The following is a 20,966-nucleotide window of genomic DNA, read 5'->3' on the forward strand; positions in this document are numbered from 1 at the left end:
TGTGTCCAGTTCTGGGCACCGCATTTCAAGAAAGATGTGGAGAAATTGGAAAGGGTCCAGAGAAGAGCAACAAGAATGATTAAAGGTCTTGAGAACATGACCTAAGAAGGAAGGCTGAAAGAATTGGGTTTGTTTAGTTTGGAAAAGAGAAGACTGAGAGGGGACATGATAGCAGTTTTCAAGTATCTAAAAGGGTGCCATAAGAAGGAGGGAGAAAACTTGTTCACCTTAGCCTCTCAGGATAGAACAAGAAGCAATGGGCTTAAACTGCAGCAAGGGAGGTCTAGGTTGGACATTAGGAAAATGTTCCTAACTGTCAGGGTGGTTAAACACTGGAATAAATTGCCTAGGGAGGTTGTGGAATCTCCATCTCTGGAGATATTTAAGAGTAGGTTAGATAAATGTCTATCAGGGATGGTCTAGACAGTATTTGGTCCTGCCATGTGGGCAGGGGACTGGACTCGATGACCTCTCGAGGTCCCTTCCAGTTCTAGAATCTATGAATCTATGAAAAACCATACTCACTGTGATTCTTTTTTAGAGTGAGTTGCTGAATGTTGAAGGAAGAAAGAGAGTTCCTAGCAGTCATTAGGTATGTGAATTTACTTGCTAGAAACATAAAACTAAAATCCACACAGTCCCCTATCTAGTTCAGAGACAAGGGATAGAAATTGTGTTAGTTGTTTGTTAAATGCTGTAATATGAGTCTCTGCAGAGCACACAGGAAGCAGGTGAATGATGCTGTATGAGAGTCTTATGTATTCAGACTAAAGATTTGATGAAATGCTCCTATTATGATTCTGAAATCCATGAAGCAGGGAAGGTGGTTACCTGATCCTCCGCTCTGTCTGAACCTCATTGTTGCAGCTTTTCATATCTCAATATTCAGCCTTCCTGTACAGGTAACTTAAGGGGAAAGAGCAATGGGACAAGAATCAGGATTCAGAAACAGAAATGGGCAATAAACAAACCATTTTCACTCCAGAGCAGCTGGATGCATATCAGGTAAGAACAAACAAAAGACAAATTAGACACAATGCAGGATAATGGCAGGTTGTTTTAAAGCAATCTCCAGCACTTAGTTATATGGCACTAAACAGGACTATCAAATGGTGTCCGAAGTCTTTAGAGTAAATGGTTTATGGCTGTTTAATACCCCTTTACCTTTTTTTATGTGAGAAGAAACTGTCAAACATTACTCTATAATTGTAAACAGAAAGTTTATAAAGCTTGGGCCAGCTTCATCATTAATGTAAATCCAGTGAAGTCAGTATGTTTACAACAGGAAAGAGTTTGAGCCACTGTGTGTTTAAAAAAAAATTCACCACCACATTTTATATCTTTCCATATTTTACAGGACTGCACATTCTTTACAAGGAAAGAAATTCTGAGGTGCGTCTATATTTTTTGTCTGTAAAACTATAAGGAGATTATAATAAAGTCAGGCCACTCATCTAGTGATCTTAGTAATCTTTTTAATATGTTTTAAGTAGGATTTAATACGGCGTCATTGTCATAGATAACCGCAGAGTGTATAAACACATGCAGAAAAATCATGTTCAATGTCTTTAGTTAAGACAAAAATCTATAATTCAATTAACATGCCAGCCACTTCCACCCAAAACACTATAACAAGTTACATCTAAGTATTTCACTAAATACTCTGCCAGAGGGCCCCATGTCCCACTATCTTGTTTTATAACAAGTGATATACAGAATATTGCTACCCTTGGCATATGCCATCTACTTGATTAAATATTTTCCCAGTAGTTCTATTGTCTTTATAGTGTAACCTAAGAAATATTTTAGTGCCATGCAGATTTAGTTTTTTTAATGGTAACTATAATTTCTTAGATTTATAAAAATGTAATTAGAGCCTCTGTTTCATCTCTTTACAAATGCAGGATTGTTCTAGCTTTGAAATCATTCTGCTTTGACCCTGTAATATGCTCTTTTCCATGACTTTTGTTGGCTCATTTTGTCTATTAAAACAGAGCAAAAGCTAAAGTGAAAGCTTTTAATTTTGTCCTGACAATATAGTGCTGTCTCCAGAGCATCTATTGTTTTCTGTCACTTTTTACAGCTGCATTTATGATATTTTCCTGAGACTTTTTTGCAAGCCCCAAGTCCCATGAAACAAGATTAGGGATTAAATTATTTCACAAAAATGATTCCACAGTAATCATGCCAGCATCAAAGTAGCCTAAAAGCTTTTGCTGAGACAACATGATGTCACCCACTGGGACTTTATATGTGAAAGCTGTGGTGATATTTTGAAGCCTGGTGCCTCGTTGGAGCACAAGGCCTGGGTTAGCCTGAATCGCTCATTTCCAGAAATTTTAGGACCTCTTCCCAGTAAGTGGTACATATTGGCCAATTCATTTGATCTTTAGTCACCCGGGAGGGGGTGAGGAGGAAGGGCTTAGTGATTTTTGTAATACATTATATGCCTCATTGGCTGAGAGATCAAAAGTCTAATTGGCAGCCTGAACCTGGTCTCCTCTCCTAATGGTACCACAGTGTACTTTTGCAGGTGCTGGCACACAATAGTAGTGTATTCTGCTGATGTGGTGGATAACCGTTTGCATGGGGAAATCAGCTTTTGGTTCTCATTTACCATGCAGCAAATTAATCAGCAGAAACACTTCCAGCACCTGCCCCTTTCTTAGGTTGTCACTGCACAACATCAGTGTGCCAATTCCTTTGGAAAGTAGAGTGCCCTTCTACAGCAGACTGTGATCTCCTATTGCTGCCCACCCTAGTCGCTGTTTATGAGTGCTGTGCAGCACAAAATGCAAATGAAGTGAACATCTGTAATAAATTAAACGTAAGCTGTTTGTGTCTTTGTGTATTGAATAGAGGCCAAGACCATAATTATATCATGAATAAGGCATTTATTATTGATAGGAAACCCTTTAGAAAATTCTGTCCCATTGTTTGATACCATTTTAATTGGTGACAACTGTGAATGGTCTCCTCAGTCTAGTGCAAGAATATAAGTAAACAGCACTGAGGAAAATGAACACTTTTTGAGGTCATTTTATAGATCTTCTCCCTTTCTTAGCTCTGAGTCCTAACAAAATCAGTGGGAGGTTTGGGTGGGCAACAAAAGGCAGGATGAAGTCCCACATTTGAAGGGTACAACAAGCCCATTTTTTTAAACCTTAAAGCTGAGAAAAAAGCAAGGGAAATTTTAGCAGGTATCTAAGGAAGCCTAAGAGATTAGGGTAGAGGACACTCCTACCACTGGGTAGTCTAGATGGTCCTGGAGGTGTTCTCTATTCCTAGCACCTGTGGGTTTGCTTGTTTGTTTTTGCAGGGGGAAAAGGCCTGCTCATTTCAAAGGCAAGGTAGGCATAAAATATTTCCATTATTGCACCCCATTCTTAATTCTCCTGAGATCTTTTGAAGATCACTTATTTGCATCACAGTGGTCCCTTCTGGCCTTAAAAATCTATGAGTCATTATTACATCCAAAATGTTTAAAGTTGTGTGCCTTCATTTAGGCACCTAAATCCATATTTAAAACCACAATAAGAGGCCTTGACTTCAATGGGAGCTGGAATGAAATATTACAGAGAAGACTGTCTGTAGAATTAGTTTATAAAATGCGGTGCAGTACTTTACAGCTCTTTTCTAACCCAGCAGCTCTTCCCTCTCTCCTCTGCATCACCTTGTTCACTAGGAGGGGATCACTAAAAAGAGCTTCACTCAGAATTCATGGTCGCACAGAGCCATGAGCAGCATTTGCCCACATACATCCCAGTATGGATTATGCATGTGGATATGAGGCAGCTCTTTTGGCCATAAACTGGGGATACACTTGCCAAGTAAGGCAGCCTTCAAGCAGGGGTACTAATGCCTGGGTGGCTAACTGGGAAGCAGAGGTACATGGAAAAGGCTACTGGTGACTAATATCTTGAGAAGGACTTAAAAGACAAAAAGTGTGTGTGTGTGTGGGGGGGGTTGTTTTGTTATTTTTTCTTTTGTTTTTAGTAAAAAGAACTTGGCCATCTCTTGCCTTTATTAACTTCCTCTATCCAGGGAACAAGGACCTGCGGAGAACAAGGACTGTTCAAGAAACTAAAACACAGATTGAGGTGCCACTGCAGGCACAGGGGAAAAAACTGTGCAGAACACCTACAAGCTTCCCTTTCCCTTAGAATCCATCTGAGAAAAGCAGAGTGAAAGCAGACTAGAGCCCAGAGATCTGACCCAGTTTTGTTCCTAGGTTTAGTCAGATAGAGTTGAACTGAGACAGGGTTTGGCTTAATTTGCCCTTCTATGACTCATGAAAATAGAAATCTTTTCAATCTGACAAGGCACTGAGCCTGTTATATTGCTGCAATGGGGGGCAAACCCCATTTCAAGCACAGGGACTTGACCAGGGGAATTGTATAGGGATGGGGCTGGAGGAATCCTTTCCTAGAGGCTTCAGAGCAGCAGGAGAGCCATTCTGCAGCTGTTACAGAGCCATCTAAAGATTGCAGTACTGTAGTTTCTATCCTAGTTAGATTCTCTCTCCAGGAAGGACAGTGCAGTAGCAGAGCCACCTCCTGCTCCCCCAGCTGGCACCCCACCAGAAGGAGGCTCCTAGTCTGAAGGGGCTGTGTATCCTCTGAGGGGATTCCAGCCTCCTGGCCTGCCTTCCCCAGTCAGCTGAACTGCATCTGCACTGGAGGTCACACCAACTCTATAGGGTAGGAAGATCAGGATTTGCTGTATGTGAATGGCCATTCGATCATTTACTAAGGCTGGCAGATGAATTAGTTTAATAAGAGACACAAAGAGACCACGTTCCTAGTTTGCTGAGCTAAGTGTCCTCTTACCACATTGCATGGGACTCCTGAAGAAACAGCTGAAATTTCAATGTGTTGCAAATATGTCTGGAATCCTAAACTGCTGGCAGGGCAGTTAGCTGCAACATCTGACAATTTTCAGTTCTTAGACGAGCAATGTGATTCCTGCCATTCTGGCCAATTTCTTTATCAGCCTCTAAAACATTCATGAGCCAGCTGCATGACAGGTGGCAGCCAACTTAGACTGTAAACTGTTTGGGGCAGAGTGTCTTTTTGTGCTGTTTGTACAGCACCTATCACAATTGTATCCTGGTCCATGACTGAGGCTCCTAGCTGCTATGGTAATACAAATAATAAATAATCAGGGAAGAGGCAAGGGTGTGGAGACAAAAGAGAGAACCTGGATCATAGAGTAAAAAGGACTAGCAGGCTAGAAAGATTAGGGGTTGGGGATTAAGACAGGCAGGCCATGGAAGGTGCATGAGAGTGTGAGGGAGCACGCTCTGGTCTCTCAAGATGAAAGTCTACACTGAGTGTCAGCAAAGCGCTAAGGTGCCTGTGGTGGATATTGGGGGGTGGAGGGATGAGGGGTGGACAATTGTAGGCTGCTGGCTTAGTAGTAATAATCCAGATAGTTAGAAATACTGTTTTATGTTATTTTATTTTCTCCAGTGTGGAATTTTAGCTGGATTAGTCTTAGAGCATTGAGAACTTTGAAGGCTGTTCCTCTCAGTAACACAATCATGTAAAAAATGGCTGCTGATAGAGCAATGTCAGACTAGCAGAAGTGAGGTGGAAGCATAACTGAGGCAGTAGTAAATTACTAAATAACGTTAGAAAACTGCTTCTGTCATTCTGTTTCCCATAGAACAGCTGCCTAGTTCTTGAACAGACCTTTTCACCCCCTTCTTTTTTATGTAACACTGAAAATAACTTTTCTGGTTAATATATAATATAGGAAGTATATTTCACACTATGTTTCTCCCTTCATCAAGCATACTACGTGACATTTAAATGTAACCACCCTGCTAAATGATGTGAAGTATAAAGAGCAATATTGAAAAGACAGACATTGTTATTAGACCCATGAGTATACTGAGCCCTAAATGAGTCTTTCCTTCCCTTTCCAGACTGTTTTACAGATACCGAGACCTGGCCCCACAACTGGTCCCACTCAGCTACATAGATAAACCAGATGTGAAGCTTCCCTATGAACTCATTGGCAGCATGGCAGAGCTGAAGGTACAGTCCAAGGAACACAGATGCTAGATGGGGAGCCACATTTCACTTTCCTCCTCTTCTGCTAAATAATTCATCCTGTACTAATTACCAGGAGGCTGAAAGATATCTGAATCCTGGCTCCCTAGTGAATAGCTCTCTAATTCCAACATCCTTCTGGAAGCTTCCAGTAGTTTTCTTTGAAAACATTTTGAAGCACCATGTAGAGTAGAGAAGGCTGAAGCTGGTCTCTGAGTCAGCCTCAGTACCTAAAAGAGTAGAAGAGCAAGAGGGTGTTTGTCTGCCACACCTGGGTTAAAATAAAGAGAGGGCAAAACTAGAGCTGGGCTACTACTGAGTCCGTCAAATGCCTTGACATAAATGATAGTAAAGACTGACCCGTTTTATCCTGCATCCCTGTTCCACAGGACAATCCATTCCGTCAACGGATAGCAGAAGTTTTCTCAGAGGATGGAGAGGGCAACATGACTTTAGATGACTTTTTGGACATGTTTTCAGTCCTGAGTGAAATGGCTCCCAGAGACCTCAAAGCTTATTATGCCTTTAAAATTTATGGTGAGTGAAACAGGCATAGATAGTAAAGTTTGGAGGTAATCCTGGTGCTGTATTTGACTCAAGGTTCCTTGATGCAAGAGCACTTAAGATATGCACTGCAAACTGCCATCTCAGTTGGGTCTGTGTATGTACTTTGGTACTTAGATGGCCCTCATCATCACAGCCAAGGGGGTCATCTCTCTTAGGGCATGTCTACATGTACAACTCTGTGAAGAGTGAAAACTTCAGTGAAGACGCTACCCGCACCAATGGGTGAGCATCTCATGTTGGTGTAAGTACTCTACCTCCCCAGGAGGCGGTAGCTATGTCAGCAGGAGAAGCCTTCCCATTGATGCAATGCTGTCTACAGCAGGGGGGTGAGTGGCTGTTGGTACAACTATGTTGTTCAGGGATGTGGATTTTCCATATGGCTGAGTGACATAGTTATACTGACGTACGTTCCTAGTGTAGACCAAGCCTCAAACTTCTGTTGAGCTGCCCTCAGTTATTGATAAACTTAACATTAACAACTCACCGGGACCAGATGGCATTCACCCAAGAGTTCTGAAAGAACTCAAATGTGAAATTGCGGAACTATTAACTAGGGTTTGTAACCTGTCCTTTAAATTGGCTTCTGTACCCAACGACTGGAAGATAGCTAATGTAACGCCAATATTTTAAAAGGGCTCTAGAGGTGGTCCCGGCAATTACAGACTGGTAAGTCTAACATCAGTACCGGGCAAATTAGTCGAAACACATAGAAGAACATAAATTGTTGGGCAAAAGTCAACATGGTTTCTGTAAAGGGAAATCGTGTCTTACTAATCTATTAGAGTTCTTTGAAGGGGTCAACAAACATGTGGATAAGGGGGATCCAGTGGACATAGTGTACTTAGATTTCCAGAAAGCCTTTGACAAGGTCCCTCACTAAAGGCTCTTATGTAAATTAAGTTGTCATGGGATAAAAGAGAATCCTTTCATGGATTGAGAACTGGTTAAAAGACAGGGAACAAAGGGTAGGAATTAATGGTAAATTCTCAGAATGGAGAGGGGTAACTAGTGGTGTTCCCCAAGGGTCAGTCCTAGGACCAATCCTATTCAACTTATTCATAATGATCTGGAGAAAGGGGTAAAAAGTGAGGTGGCAAAGTTTGCAGATGATACTAACCTGCTCAAGATTCATAGATTCTAGGACTGGAAGGGACCTCGAGAGGTTAAGATAGTTAAGACCAAAGCAGACTGTGAAGAACTTCAAAATGCACATTGGAAAAAATAACCCCAACTATACATACAATATGATGGGGGCTAATTTAGCTACAACAAATCAGGAAATAGATCTTGGAGTCATCGTGGATAGTTCTCTGAAGATGTCCACGCAGTCTGCAGAGGCGGTCAAAAAAGCAAACAGGATGTTAGGAATCATTAAAGAGGATAGAGAATAAGACGGAGAATATATTATTGCACTTATATAAATCGATGGTACGCCCACATCTTGAATACTGCGTACAGATGTGGTCTCCTCATTTCAAAAAAGATATACTGGGACTAGAAAAGGTTCAGAGAAGGGCAACTAAAATTATTAGGGGTTTGGAACGGGTCCCATATGAGGAGAGATTAAAGAGGCTAGGACTTTTCACCTTGGAAAAGAGGAGACTAAGGGGGGATATGATAGAGGTATATAAAATCGTGAGTGATGTGGAGAAAGTAGATAAGGAAAAGTTATTTACTTATTCCAATAATACAAGAACTAGGGGTCACCAAATGAAATTAATAGGCAGCAGGTTTAAAACAAACAAAAGTTCTTCTTCACACAGCACACAGGCAACTTGCGGAACTCCTTGCCTGAGGAGGTTGTGAAGGCTAGGACTATAACAGCGTTTAAAAGAGAACTGGATAAATTCATGGAGGTTAAATCCATTAATGGCTATTAGCTAGGATGGGTAAGGAATGATGTCCCTAGACTCTGTTTGTCAGAGGGTGGAGATGGATGGCAGGAGAGAGATCACTTGATCATTACTTGTTGGGTTCACTCTCCCTGGGGCACCTGGCATTGGCCACTGTCAGTAGACAGGATACTGGGCTAGATGGACCTTTGGTCTGATCCAGTATGGCCATTCTTATATTCTTATTGGAGGGTTCATAACAGAACCTAAAGAATTTGCTGAGGCCTGAAACTTTGAGAACTGACCATGGTGGTAATGCACAACCTCCATTTCAAGAAGTTTAATTAATGGAGATATCCCATTTCCTAGAACTGGAAGGGACCTTGAAAGGTCATTGAGTCCAGCCCCCTGCCTTCACTAGCAGGACCAAGTACTGATTTTGCCTCAGATCCCCCCTCAAGGATTGAACTCACAACCCTGGGTTTAGCAGGCCAATGAGCTATCCCCTCCCCCCCATTTGTTTGAATACACATTGTACTTATCCCATATAGGCCCTTTTGGAAACCTATACTAGTGTAGTTAAAATGTATTCCCTCCCCCAACCCCTGGTCTCTCCAGAGACACAGTTATAGCAATATAAAAGTGCTTATAGCAGCATAACTTGTTCCCGTAAAAGAAGGGGAACAGCCATAATGGTATAAGTCAGCTTTATACCAGTATAAGTCTGTCCATATTAGTTGCTTGTGTATACTACCTCAAAGTTTGGACTATAGGCTTGCGAACAGCAATATGCATCAAAGTTCAGTGCTGTAATTCCCCTGTGTGGCTGCTGCAGGCATGAACTAAAATGTTCCTAGTTCACGTTAACATAATCCTCTTCAAACAGGGCTACTAGGAAACTTATTGTTTGCGCCCACAATGTCCACACAGGGGAGTTACAGTGCAGGACTTTGTTGTGCACATCCCCATGGGCTGAACTGCGGGACAACGTACACATAACCTAAGGCTTTTACTATTTAACGGTATAAGAGTGTCTGGAAACAAAAGACACACCCCAATTGAAAGAGTTATACTGGTAAATTGTAGCCCAAGCCTGAGAAGGACATGTAGGTTCTATAAATTCTTCAATCAGCAGCACCTCGCCTTAGCAGTTACAAGGTTTTCTTTTCTCTGTGGACTGTGTGACATTACCTAGTAATCATGAGTGATCACCAGTAATTGTTCGTGGCGAATAATCATGACCAAAATCAAGATTGATTTAAAAACAGAGGAAATGGAATTAAAAGAAGCAGTTTGCTTAACATATCAAGATTTACACTTCTCATAAGCTAAACTAGATATGGCCTTTTTAGCTTAGTTACAGAGAAACCTACATATTATGAAAACAATTCTGTCCTTTGACTACTCTGGTCAACCTGACATCAGTACTTGCTATCCAGTACCAACTATTTTGCTATGTCCAGGACTTCTGGGTCCCTGACTGGCTTAATTGGCATGTTCAGATATGCACTTCCTGGCCATCCATGCATCTCGTATGGTAGATTACTTTAACCCATCCATGTAAGAGTTCAATAACATTTAACAGTGGTGTCTTTGACCAGAAATCCCATTGAGGGGGTGGGGAGCTATGGAGGAGAGTGGAAGACATGACTCGTTTCCTACTTACCTCTGGGAGTTCCCATCCACCAGGAATGTCTCCAATGCTGGTATGTCAAAACCCCCAGGGATTTCTCTCTTTAGATTAAATATGATGATCAACTTTTGATCTGTTCCATGGTTCCTTTCTATAGTAGCTGGCTCCCATTCTCCTGCTGCATATACTGAGTTTCCATCTCTGCTGGATGCAGATAGCTAGGTTGTGACTTTTAAATTTTTCTTACCATAAAACAAGTTGGCAGGTCCTACATCCTCTGGCACATACACATTTTTAATTAGTTTTGTCTTGCCATTTAATCCTTTCTTGTTAGATTCTCCTGGTATTTCTCCTTCCCCTTTTAAAATTTTCTTTAATTAAGCACTTGAGTAGCTCTGATCTGGTTTTACTGGGATTGGAGGGTGCAACTGATCAGAGTCTGACATCTGCTGGAGAATTCCTGGTGCTTCATCCAAAGCAGTTATTTCATCTCCAATCCTCATGATTAGAGGAAGCAGCATTTAAGAAAAAACTATTAGGCTGATTGGAAAAGTTCTGCCTGCCCCAGTTCCAATGGGGTCCTTTGAAAAGCCTTGCCTTATATCAGAGTTTCTCATAGGGGAATTTTAAGAACAGGAGTAGTTTAGTCTTTCTTGTAATATTGTTTTCAGTTGAATTTTCTTTCAATTTCAACAAAAGCCGAACAATCTATTATGCAATACAAACAGAACAGCAAGTTCAGTTTTTGCACTCTTAAGTGGAAGTGACTCAGCATGGGGGGGCGGGAAGGAAATCAGACAGTTCCTTTAACTGTGCTTTATTATTCATTTAGTTCATTAATATTAGCTTGCTATTCTGATTATGCGTGGATTTTGTTAGGGGGTGAAGCTCAGGGACGGATTAACTTTTTGTGGGCCCGGCCCCAGACATATTTCTGGGCCTCCATGGGGCAAGGTGCAGGGGTGCAGGATGGTCAGTCTCCAGAGTGAAGGGAGGGCTGGGGGCAATGAGGCACAGTGTGGCGGGAGCAGTCCCGCTCTGCGCAGCCTAGCAGGAGGGCACTGTTTACAAACCTGCGGCTGCCAAATGCACACTGTCCTGCCCAGCCCTGTGCTGCCAGCGTGCCCCTTCCCCTTCAAGGCGGGCCTGCACCACACCGGCCCCCTGCCCAGTGCCCCACTCTTATGCCCAGCGCCCCCTCGCTCAGAGACCTCCACCACAGATCTCTATGCCCAGCCCCCACCCCTCCCAGAGACCTCCCCCGCTGGCCTCTCACCACAACTGCACAGCACCCTGCACACCACACCGCTCACCCAGCGTCCCGTACCCATAGACCTCCCCACTGCCCACCACCTTCCTCACAGTCCCACCATCACAGCACCCCATATTCCTGCGGGGATTCTGCACCAAAAAAATAAAAAATCTGTGCATAATATTTTAAAATTCTGCAAATTTTATGTCAAATAAATGTGGAGGCTCCAACATGGCAGTGGGGAGCACAGGCCACTGGTTGCGTGGAGGTGGGAGATTACCCTGCAGCCTCCCCCCCATCCCCCCAGGGACTCAGCAGTGAGGCTGTACCCGACCCTGACACAGTGCAAGGGCCAGGCCTGCCCCAGAAACACCCTGGGGCCCTGCCCCCGTGTCAGGCGCACCAGGTGTGGGGTGAGCAGGCTCAGCCCAGAAGCAGGATCCAAGTCCAGAGGGCCTTGGTGTGGGGGGATCCAGGTGGGGGTAAGAGAGTTCTCTGTGGGGCAATCTAGGTGCAGATGGCTTAGTGGGAGATCTGGATGCACAGAAGCTCATTGTGGAGTTCCAGGTGCAGGAGCAATGGGATTCTGCAGGGGTCCAGGTGAAGGTGTTCGGGGCTCAGCGGGGATGGGAGTGTCTAGGTGCAGGGGAGGTGGGGCTCATTTGGGTGGGGGTCCAGGTACAGATGGTTGAGGGCTCAATGGGGAGGGTGTCTGGGGGGGGCTCATCGGGATGGTACAGATGTAGGGGAGGTGGGGCTTGTCAGGGTGAGGGTTCGAGGGGCTTGCTTAACAGGGGAACCCAGCTTCTGCCAAAGGGATGCTGCATGCTGGGCCCCTACTTCCCCCATCCCATGCCCCTTCCCCACTGCCCCTTCTTCTCCCCACCCCCTTCATCCCCACTACCTCATTCCACCAGCCCCCACTTCCTCTTCTCTTCCCCATCCTATGCCCCTTCCCCACCGTTCCATCGCCTCCCCAGGCTTGGGGGGCAGGGAAGAACCACCCCCCAAGCACGAGCTGGCAGAGCGGATCAGGGCCAGGTCGCTCCACTTCCTGCTGCCCGGTGATTGCAGGGTGGGCCCAACCCCGCACTCACGGAGTGGTGGGAAGTGGAGTGACCCAGCCCCAGCCTGCTACACTCTGAGACTCGGGGGGCAGGGGGGGACCATCCCCCCAGCACTCACCAGCAGCATGGTTAGGAGCCAGTGGAGTGGAGCAGGCTGGGGCAGGGGCGCTCCACTTCCCACCGCCCAGTGAGTGCAGGGCGGGCCCGACCCCTGCTGCAGTCCCCAGGGACGTGTAGCTCAGGTGAGGGAGCTTGAGGGGGAGAAGGGGTGGAGGGGGGGCCAGGCCTGGGGCAGAGCAGGGGTGGGAAGAGGCAGGGCAAGGGTGGAAGCAGCTTTCCTGGCTGGCTCAGCCGGCCGGGGGATCAGGCTGGCTGGGGCCCCTTCTGACTCTGGGCCTGGCACCACGGTAAACTCTGTACTGGTGAAACTATTTAGGATCTATATGATTGAGTATGCAGAGTTTGTGGATGGGTGTCTGTCACAGGGTCACTCATACACATAAGAACATAAGAAAGGCCGTACCGGGTCAGACCAAAGGTCCATCTAGCCCAGTATCCTGTCTACCGACAGTGGCCAATGCCAGGTGCCCCAGAGGGAGTGAACCTAACAGGCAGTGATCAAGTGATCTGTCTCCTGCCATCCATCTCCATCCTCCGACAGACAGAGGCTAGGGACACCATTCCTTACCCGTCCTGGCTAATAGCCATTAATGGACTTAACCACCATGAATTTATCCAGTTCTCTTTTAAACGCTGTTATAGTCCTAGCCTTCACAACCTTCTCAGGTAAGGAGTTCCACAAGTTGACTGTGCGCTGCGTGAAGAAGAACTTCCTTTTATTTGTTTTAAATCTGCTGCCTATTAATTTCATTTGATGAGCCCTAGTTCTTGTATTATGGGAATAAGTAAATAAATTTGTTAGTCTCTAAGGTGCCACAAGTACTCCTGTTCTTCTTTTTCCTTATCCACTTTCTCCACATCACTCATGATTTTATATACCTCTATCATATCCCCCCTTAGTCTCCTCTTTTCCAAGCTGAAGAGTCCTAGCCTCTTTAATCTCTCCTCATATGGGACCCGTTCCAAACCCTTAATCATTTTAGTTGCCCCTTTTCTGAACCTTTTCTAGTGCCAGTATATCTTTTTTGAGATGAGGAGACCACATCTGTACGCAGTATTCGAGATGAGGGCGTACCATTGATTTATATAAGGGCAATAATATATTCTCAGTCTTATTCTCTATCCCCTTTTTAATGATTCCTAACATCCTGTTTGCTTTTTTGACCGCCTCTGCACACTGCGTGGACATTTTCAGAGAACTATCCACGATGACTCCAAGATCTTTTTCCTGACTTGTTGTAGCTAAATTAGCCCCCATCATATTATATGTATAGTTGGGGTTATTTTTTTCCAATGTGCATTACTTTACATTTATCCACATTAAATTTCATTTGCCATTTTGTTGCCCAATCACTTAGTTTTGTGAGATCTTTTTGAAGTTCTTCACAGTCTGCTTTGGACTTAACTATCTTTAGCAGTTTAGTATCATCTGCAGTATCACTGGCAGCTCCTGCTGGGTGTTTTGGGAATTAGCTCTGTCCCAGCGGGTGCACCCTCGGTTGGTGGTAGTTCCCACCCTTGCCTCTCCCTGCAGGCCCATTACGGCTTCTTTCTCTCACCATCTGCTTCGTGCCACAGTCCTCTGGCTGTGTCACCATCTGTTTTCCCCACCCCCCTTCTTCTGTCCAACAAGAGCCCAGCCACTCCTCACAGTGGCTTGGCGGTCCACAGCCAGGCCGCTCCTTCAGTGGCTGCGTGGGGCGGGAAAGGAGGCTGTAAGTCCTGACCGCCCATCAAGAGCCCCCTGTAGCAGACTTACTGGCGCTGGTCTGTAGCTTCCTTTTATATGGGCCGGCTGAGCCCTGACTGGCTGGTCCAGCCACCGTCCTAATTATCTACAGAAATCACCCTAATAGGCTGTTTCCCCTGCAGCCACTCCTTTGGCTGCCTGCCCCTCAGCCTCCCTAGGCTGGTTTTAACCCTCTCAGGACCGGTGCGGGGCAGGTGCCCCATTACAGTGCCTTTTAAGTAATTTTATAAATGCAAATTAAAAATTGCGAGTGTACAATTCTAAAATTCTATTTGGGAGTCCCATTATTCAGAAAAAAGAACAGGAGTACTTGTGGCACCTTAGAGACTAACAAATTTATTAGAGCATAAGCTTTCGTGGACTACAGCCCACTTCTTCGGATCCATTATTCAGAGGTATTGGGATTTGGTAATGAGTCACACACACAGCTTTTCACTGTGGAGCTGGCTGAGACACATGTAGAGGACAGCTCTTGTAATTTTGAATTTATTAATTCTGTTTCCTTTGACAGATTTTAACAATGATGATTACATATGCAAATCAGACTTGGAGAAAACTGTTAACAAACTGACCCGAAATGAACTTACCCCAGAGGAGGTTTGTCTTGTATGTGATAAGGTGATTGATGAAGCTGATCAAGACAATGATGGCAGACTCTCTGTGGAAGATTTTCAGCACATGATAGTACGAGCTCCTGATTTCCTCAGGTAACAGCAGCCTTGTTATACATAGGGAAATCCTCCTTACTTTCTATCAGAGGCCCTTTACAAGCACATGGTTTACAAGCACTTGCAAATTAAAAACTTCCCTGTCTGACAGTCAGTGCCACTATTCCCAACCTTAACCATTCAAAAAACATGAGTCAACCCCCATCTCCCCAAATTAACAAGGTTAAAAAATGCTTTGGGTTTTTATTTGTCTTTTGTTTATTGAACCGCAGACCATGTTTTACAACTTTTCTCCACACCCAGGAGTGCTAGAAACTTGCTTGAAAATTTTATTTTATATATAAAGAGAGAGAGAGAGGAGATTCTCACATAATCTCATGACTCCAGGAGATGGGATTTACAAAATACTGAGAGACTCATGATAGATTTGGAAGAGTTGGCAACACTGCAACAGAAACAGTCTTTTAAAATTAAAGAAATTTTAATTATATCATAAGATTCTTCAAACTTCAGCATTTTAAATTCTTATCCCCAAACCAGAAAATAAAATAAAGTGTGCCCAAGTTAAGGATGACTGGATCTCTGTCACACACTATACTGAATTACCGTTCATAAATACTACTATTCAGCATACACTCAGTTATACTTTTCTCTCCAGACTCAGTTTCTGATTTCTGTCTTATCCTATGAAGTGTTTCAGTTACACAAAAATACCAGGTACCAAAAAATGTGTCTATGAAACAATCATCAACTTGCAACACAGTCCTAGCATTTGGCTTTCAGCTGTTAGTTTATTCAGCCTTAGTGAAGTGTTTTTAGATCTACAGATGAAAAGCCACACATAACTGATTTTTTTTTTTTTGGTAAATAGTACATTTCACATTCGAATCTGAATCTGGTGAAAGAGAGAGAGAGAGATGAGAGCTGCATCTTGAGTCTGCAATATGTCATTATCATCTGCTTTCAGAATTACTTTGCTTGGGGTTACTGTTCATATGAAAGAGAGAAATAAAGAGGACCAAATAAGGATTTTCAGACACTGAAGAGCAAGTTGGAAAAGTCTTGTTTTGTCTCGTTTAAATCTTTAGAAGATACAAAGGGAAATCCTGATGAACTGTAATTTAGCAGAAGTGGTTTTTTTGCCAATAAAATATTTTTAAAAAAGTCTTGTTTTGATTTACAGCCTGAGCAGATCTGATCTGTAATGCGGTAATGGAGTATACATGTAGCACAACATGCTGTCATTTTCAGAATAAACTATTTTTTGTAGTTCAGAGAGAGCCAGGCCCTAAAAAGAACTTACAAAAAATATACAGCTCTACCCTGATATAACGTGGTCCTCCAGAGCCAAAAAATCTTACTGCGCTATAAGTGAGACCGCGTTATAGCGAACTTGCTTTGGCCTCCCTGCTCCTTGTCCCCTGACTGCCACAGCCAGTGAGTGCGGGGAGGTTGGGGAAAGGCCCCCACCCCGTACTCACCTGTGGCGGGAAGCAGAGCGCTGCAGCCCCAGCCCTCTCCGCTTTCCTTGCCCCAGCCGTGTCGCTGGGAGGGGGTGTGTGTGTGTGAAAGGTCCCGCACTCACCAGCAGTGGTGGAAGCGGAGCAGCCGAACCCTAGCCCGCAACACTCCGCCAGCTCCCAACCGTGGTGCTCCGCTTCCCACCACAGGTGAGTATGGGGGGGCATCCTTTCCCCAACACATCGGCGAGAGGCGGAGCGCCGCGGCTGGGAGCTGATGCGCTGATCCGCCGGAGTGCTGCTTTACCGCGTTGTATGAGAACCCGTGTTATATTGGGTCACGTTATATCGGGGTAGAGGTGTATAGCTTTCCAGCAATGTGTTAGGCAAATAGAGTATCCTGCCTGGTACACTACTATCAAGTCTTTATCTGACTACTTCACTTTAAAAGCCATCCTTTAGCTTTTTCTAGTGCTAGAGAAATCCTCCAAGATTAAGTGGAATTGCTCCACAGATGCCGCTAAAGGTTAACGCTTTAAGATGTTACAAAATATATATATAAATATATATTTGGATACGAATTTGCATCTTTTATTGTATCTAAAGGTAAATTCAATCTTAATCCATGATCCTCCTTTAATATCCTAGTGTATTCTTCCTAATCCATTATAGATTGTTCTGTTGTTTTACAGATTGTTTTCCATTAGTTTAGATGTTTTCTCCATTGATAGCTCAATTCAGATTGTTCTATCAATAGTTTGTTTTGTTTGCATGTTGTAAATACAAAAAGCTTTAAACGAGAACTTGAAATTTGATAGATTTAATATCTGTAATTAGACTATCTTACTAGATCTATTTGACTCAGACTTCATTTCTTCTGTAACTGGAGCATAAAGTCCATTCAAACTGCAGCTAGGACGATCAGTTTGTATTGAAGAAGGTTCTTTGTCACTAATGTTGAAGGATCATTTGGGTGCCACTGTCCTGGGTGGGAGTGGGGGAGCTTCCTGATCGGCTGGAAGATTAAGTTGCATTGTTGTTCTGTTTCCTGGAATAGTTTGCTGTGCTAGCGTGGACCCTGAAATGCAGCCGCTGGTTTCAGTCAGATTCTCAGGGAGCAAGGCCACTAAGAGATTTGCACAACTCATATAATTATTTAAAATAACTCTGTGAGAAAACAGTTCTTCATAATCAGTATTTTAATTACTCTCCTGAAAAGAAAAAAAATAGACAACAGTGAGTAAGGCTATGAACAGGACCCTATGTGACCTGCAGGATGTCAAGGAACGTGAGCCTGGAATCTACGGTGTTCTAGTGCAGCAGACTGAAAATTTGGTCTTTGTTTCAGATATATGTAAAATTGGATTTTTTTTTTTTTTTTTTTTTTTTTTTTTTTTTTTTTTTTACAGAATTATATGTGAAAATGAATAATTCAATTGGAACAACATTCTTGTGTTATTTAATTTGGTATTAAATTTCATTAATTTAAAAATGCAAGGATGGTAAATTTTTGATGTGCTGCAAAATTTTGTATTGAAAATGCTTAATTGCTTCGCAGAAGTTGTCAGGAGTGAAGCTTGGGGTTTGGGGAGCTGGTTAGGGGACAGCTGGGGAATTATGGAAGGTTGTTTAGGGCTGTGGGATAAGCATGTTTGCTGCATGTTTCTGTTAAAGTGGCCAATTAAATATTTTTTAAAATTGACAAATTATAATTGTTAGGTTTTGATAAACATTGTTGAGATGAATGGGGCAGTTCACATCCTCCTTACAGCTACTGGTTCAGCCTGTCTGCAGACTCAGGCAGACATCACTGCATTTATTACAATTGCTTCCCATTTTTTTTTTTAATTAAAAAAAAGTGATTCTGGAGCATAATTCCATGGCAAATTCCATTGCTACAGCATCACTGAATACTGGGGACCCTGAATATAAATAATGGCTCAAGTTAACATTAGAAAATGAAAGCAGGGATGCAGCCCAGAATGCTGAGCACCACATATTAGCTCATTTTCTCATTAATAAAAACTTTAAAAGCCTGTCTGAGGGATCAAGGGAGGGGAATTCCTAGTCCTGCATCTCTTTTCAAACTCTATTTCTGTATCCAGCCTTTGCTACTGCAGGTCTGCGGTTTCTCAGCACTCAACTGCCCTCCTGTGTGTCACTTAAGTGGAGCAGCGTCCGGAGAGGTTGACTCAGAATAAGGTTATCTAGGATTTTAATAAGCATCAACCACACATTAGTAGCACCACCTGTATCACCCAGCCAGCGGCACTGTATGATTACTGAAAGCTGCAACAATATCATTTCTTCCCTATGTTCATAGACCCAGGAGCAGTTTATATTGTTTCTGCATAATAAGTAAAATACAGTTACAGTACTCGACTCTAGGGCAAAAACAAAAGATGATGCACATTCCTACTTGATTTACCTATCCACATGGTTGGATTAACAGTTAATTGTAAGGTCTGATATAATTATGTTTACGAAAGTTCACCAAGTCTTCCAATGTCTTATATTTTGTAATCTTTCCTGAAACAATGAACCATCCATTATGTAACTCCTCAGTCAGGAAGCATGGACAGGGCACTAGAAGAAAATGGATAAAGATACTATCATCACTGAATAGAGTTTTTGATTCAGTACATTACAGACCAGGAGAACAGATTTCACTTTATTAAAGAACTTTTCATTGTAATTGTGGTCCCATTTTCCCCATAAAAAGTCCCGATTTTTGCAGCTGAACCCCCTGGCCAGTCTGCACTACATTGGGTTTGTGAAGTTAACTGCCTGTTTTGAGTTCTATACAAGTTGGAAAAAAATTTTTAACAGGCTGTTACTCTACAGTGTCTGTTATGCAAATTATTAATCTACTTCTTAAACATAAAAAATGTCCTCAAATGATTTTGTTGTGCTGTCAATAGCTCTTAAAGTCATTGTCTTGTCTGTGTAATTTTTAAAAGGTAACCAGCAGAGGAAAAATTGTGCTTGGGCCTTTTACTGTTTTATGGTGATTTGTAAAATATTTAGAGGAACAAATATCTAAGTACCTATTTCCCAGTCTCTAGGGCCATACAACAATTATTGAAAACAGAAGCCCTATACAAAGCAGGACTGAAGAAGGATGGTCTTGTGGTTAAGGTGCTAGACTGAGACTCATGGGATCTGCTTCCATTCCTGGCTCTACCATAGATTTCCTGGGTTGTCTTGGGCAAATTTCTCCATTCCTGTACCTCAGTTCCTCATTTGTAAAATGGGGATAATACTTCCCCAGCTCACTCTAGTGATGTGAAGATAAGTCCATTAATACTTATGAAGTGTTCATACAACAGAGATGACAGAGAGATATGGAAAGTTTTTTTCTGTTAGATTTTTTTACCTCCAGAACATCACATGTTGTCTGTAACGTTTTTAACCAGAGGACTCTTGATAAATTAAACACCTGTTCCAGTTCTTTCTTCAGCCTCAGTTGAAGGGGTGAGAGTGATTGAAGCGTCAGCTTTTCCCCTCTCCCCCAAGCATATATCAAGTTTGAATTAAATTGGTGTTCAAAACAGTGACTAAAAATCCCTCTCCTACTCAACTGTTATATTTTCATACTCTTGTGCTATTATATTTGCATTGGTTCCTCCCAGTTGCATATAGACTCTTCCAGCAGAACAGGGAAGAAGAGACCTGATATTTCTAATGTTAACAAAATTTAAAAAAAGGAAAAAAAAGTTGAAATTTAAATAAAACCTTTCAGATCTGCTTTATATGTCACAAAGAAAGGAGGGTCCCAAATATAGGATTTCCCTTTGCAGGTCACTGTAAACATTTTTCTAAAACAACCAAAATATTTAAATATGAAAAATAGTAGCTGAGTAGACAGTAAAAATTGTATTTAAAAAAAAAACATTTGTTATGCTAAATCAACAGGTTTTTAGGCTCAGACAAAAAAGAATTAGAATCCTATTCTATTCAGGTTCTTATATCACACCCACCACTACGATATCTGAATGCCTGAAAGGACAGCCTGTAAATCTGCTCCTGGGCCTCTTCTCCCTCCAGCAGCTAAGGTGCTGGTCTGTTAGAAGCAGAAATCATATTTATTAAAACTGACTGTGTAGTCAGAATGACAACAACCTCACAGCTAGTGAGAGAGACACTGGCAACAAGTTGGATGGAGAATATCTGCAAGATGCCATCAGAGACAACAGGTCCTTACAGCTTAAGACATGCTGAAAAGGTTACTGCGAGGCACTGCAAAAGCAATATATGACAAAATATTCCTGGGGATCCAGACTTTCGCTAATCAGTCTCAGCTATCTGGAATTATTTCAATAGAATGTTGGCTTCTTATTTTTATGAGGGACTATGACCAATATGACTTTCACTAACTCATATGAGGAAACATCCCAGAGGTTTATCCTGCAGTAAATCCTCAGCAGCCCTGTAATGAAATATTAAAAGATTGGAACATGTTTCAGCTTGACCATTTTAAATTACTCAGACTGAAAAAGGAGACAGGACTTGCATTAGTTCTTTGTCTGACATGTTTTGAATGCTTATGAAGCATTTCAAG

The 20,966-nt window shown here is 42.7% G+C and overlaps 1 protein-coding gene across 1 annotated transcript; it reads left to right on the top strand.

Moving 5' to 3' along the window:
• Positions 1-832: 832 nt before the first annotated feature.
• Positions 833-17,741, top strand: CIB3 (calcium and integrin binding family member 3). The gene is made up of 6 exons (XM_054013907.1): positions 833-1,005; positions 1,358-1,392; positions 5,930-6,041; positions 6,446-6,593; positions 14,789-14,984; positions 15,817-17,741. The coding sequence occupies exons 1-6, from the start codon at positions 955-957 to the stop codon at positions 15,836-15,838; spliced, it is 564 nt and encodes a 187-aa protein (XP_053869882.1). The 5' UTR covers positions 833-954; the 3' UTR covers positions 15,839-17,741.
• Positions 17,742-20,966: the final 3,225 nt, after the last annotated feature.

The sequence above is a fragment of the Malaclemys terrapin genome, chromosome 24, assembly GCF_027887155.1.
Source record: "Malaclemys terrapin pileata isolate rMalTer1 chromosome 24, rMalTer1.hap1, whole genome shotgun sequence".
Classification (NCBI taxonomy): Eukaryota; Metazoa; Chordata; order Testudines; family Emydidae; genus Malaclemys; species Malaclemys terrapin.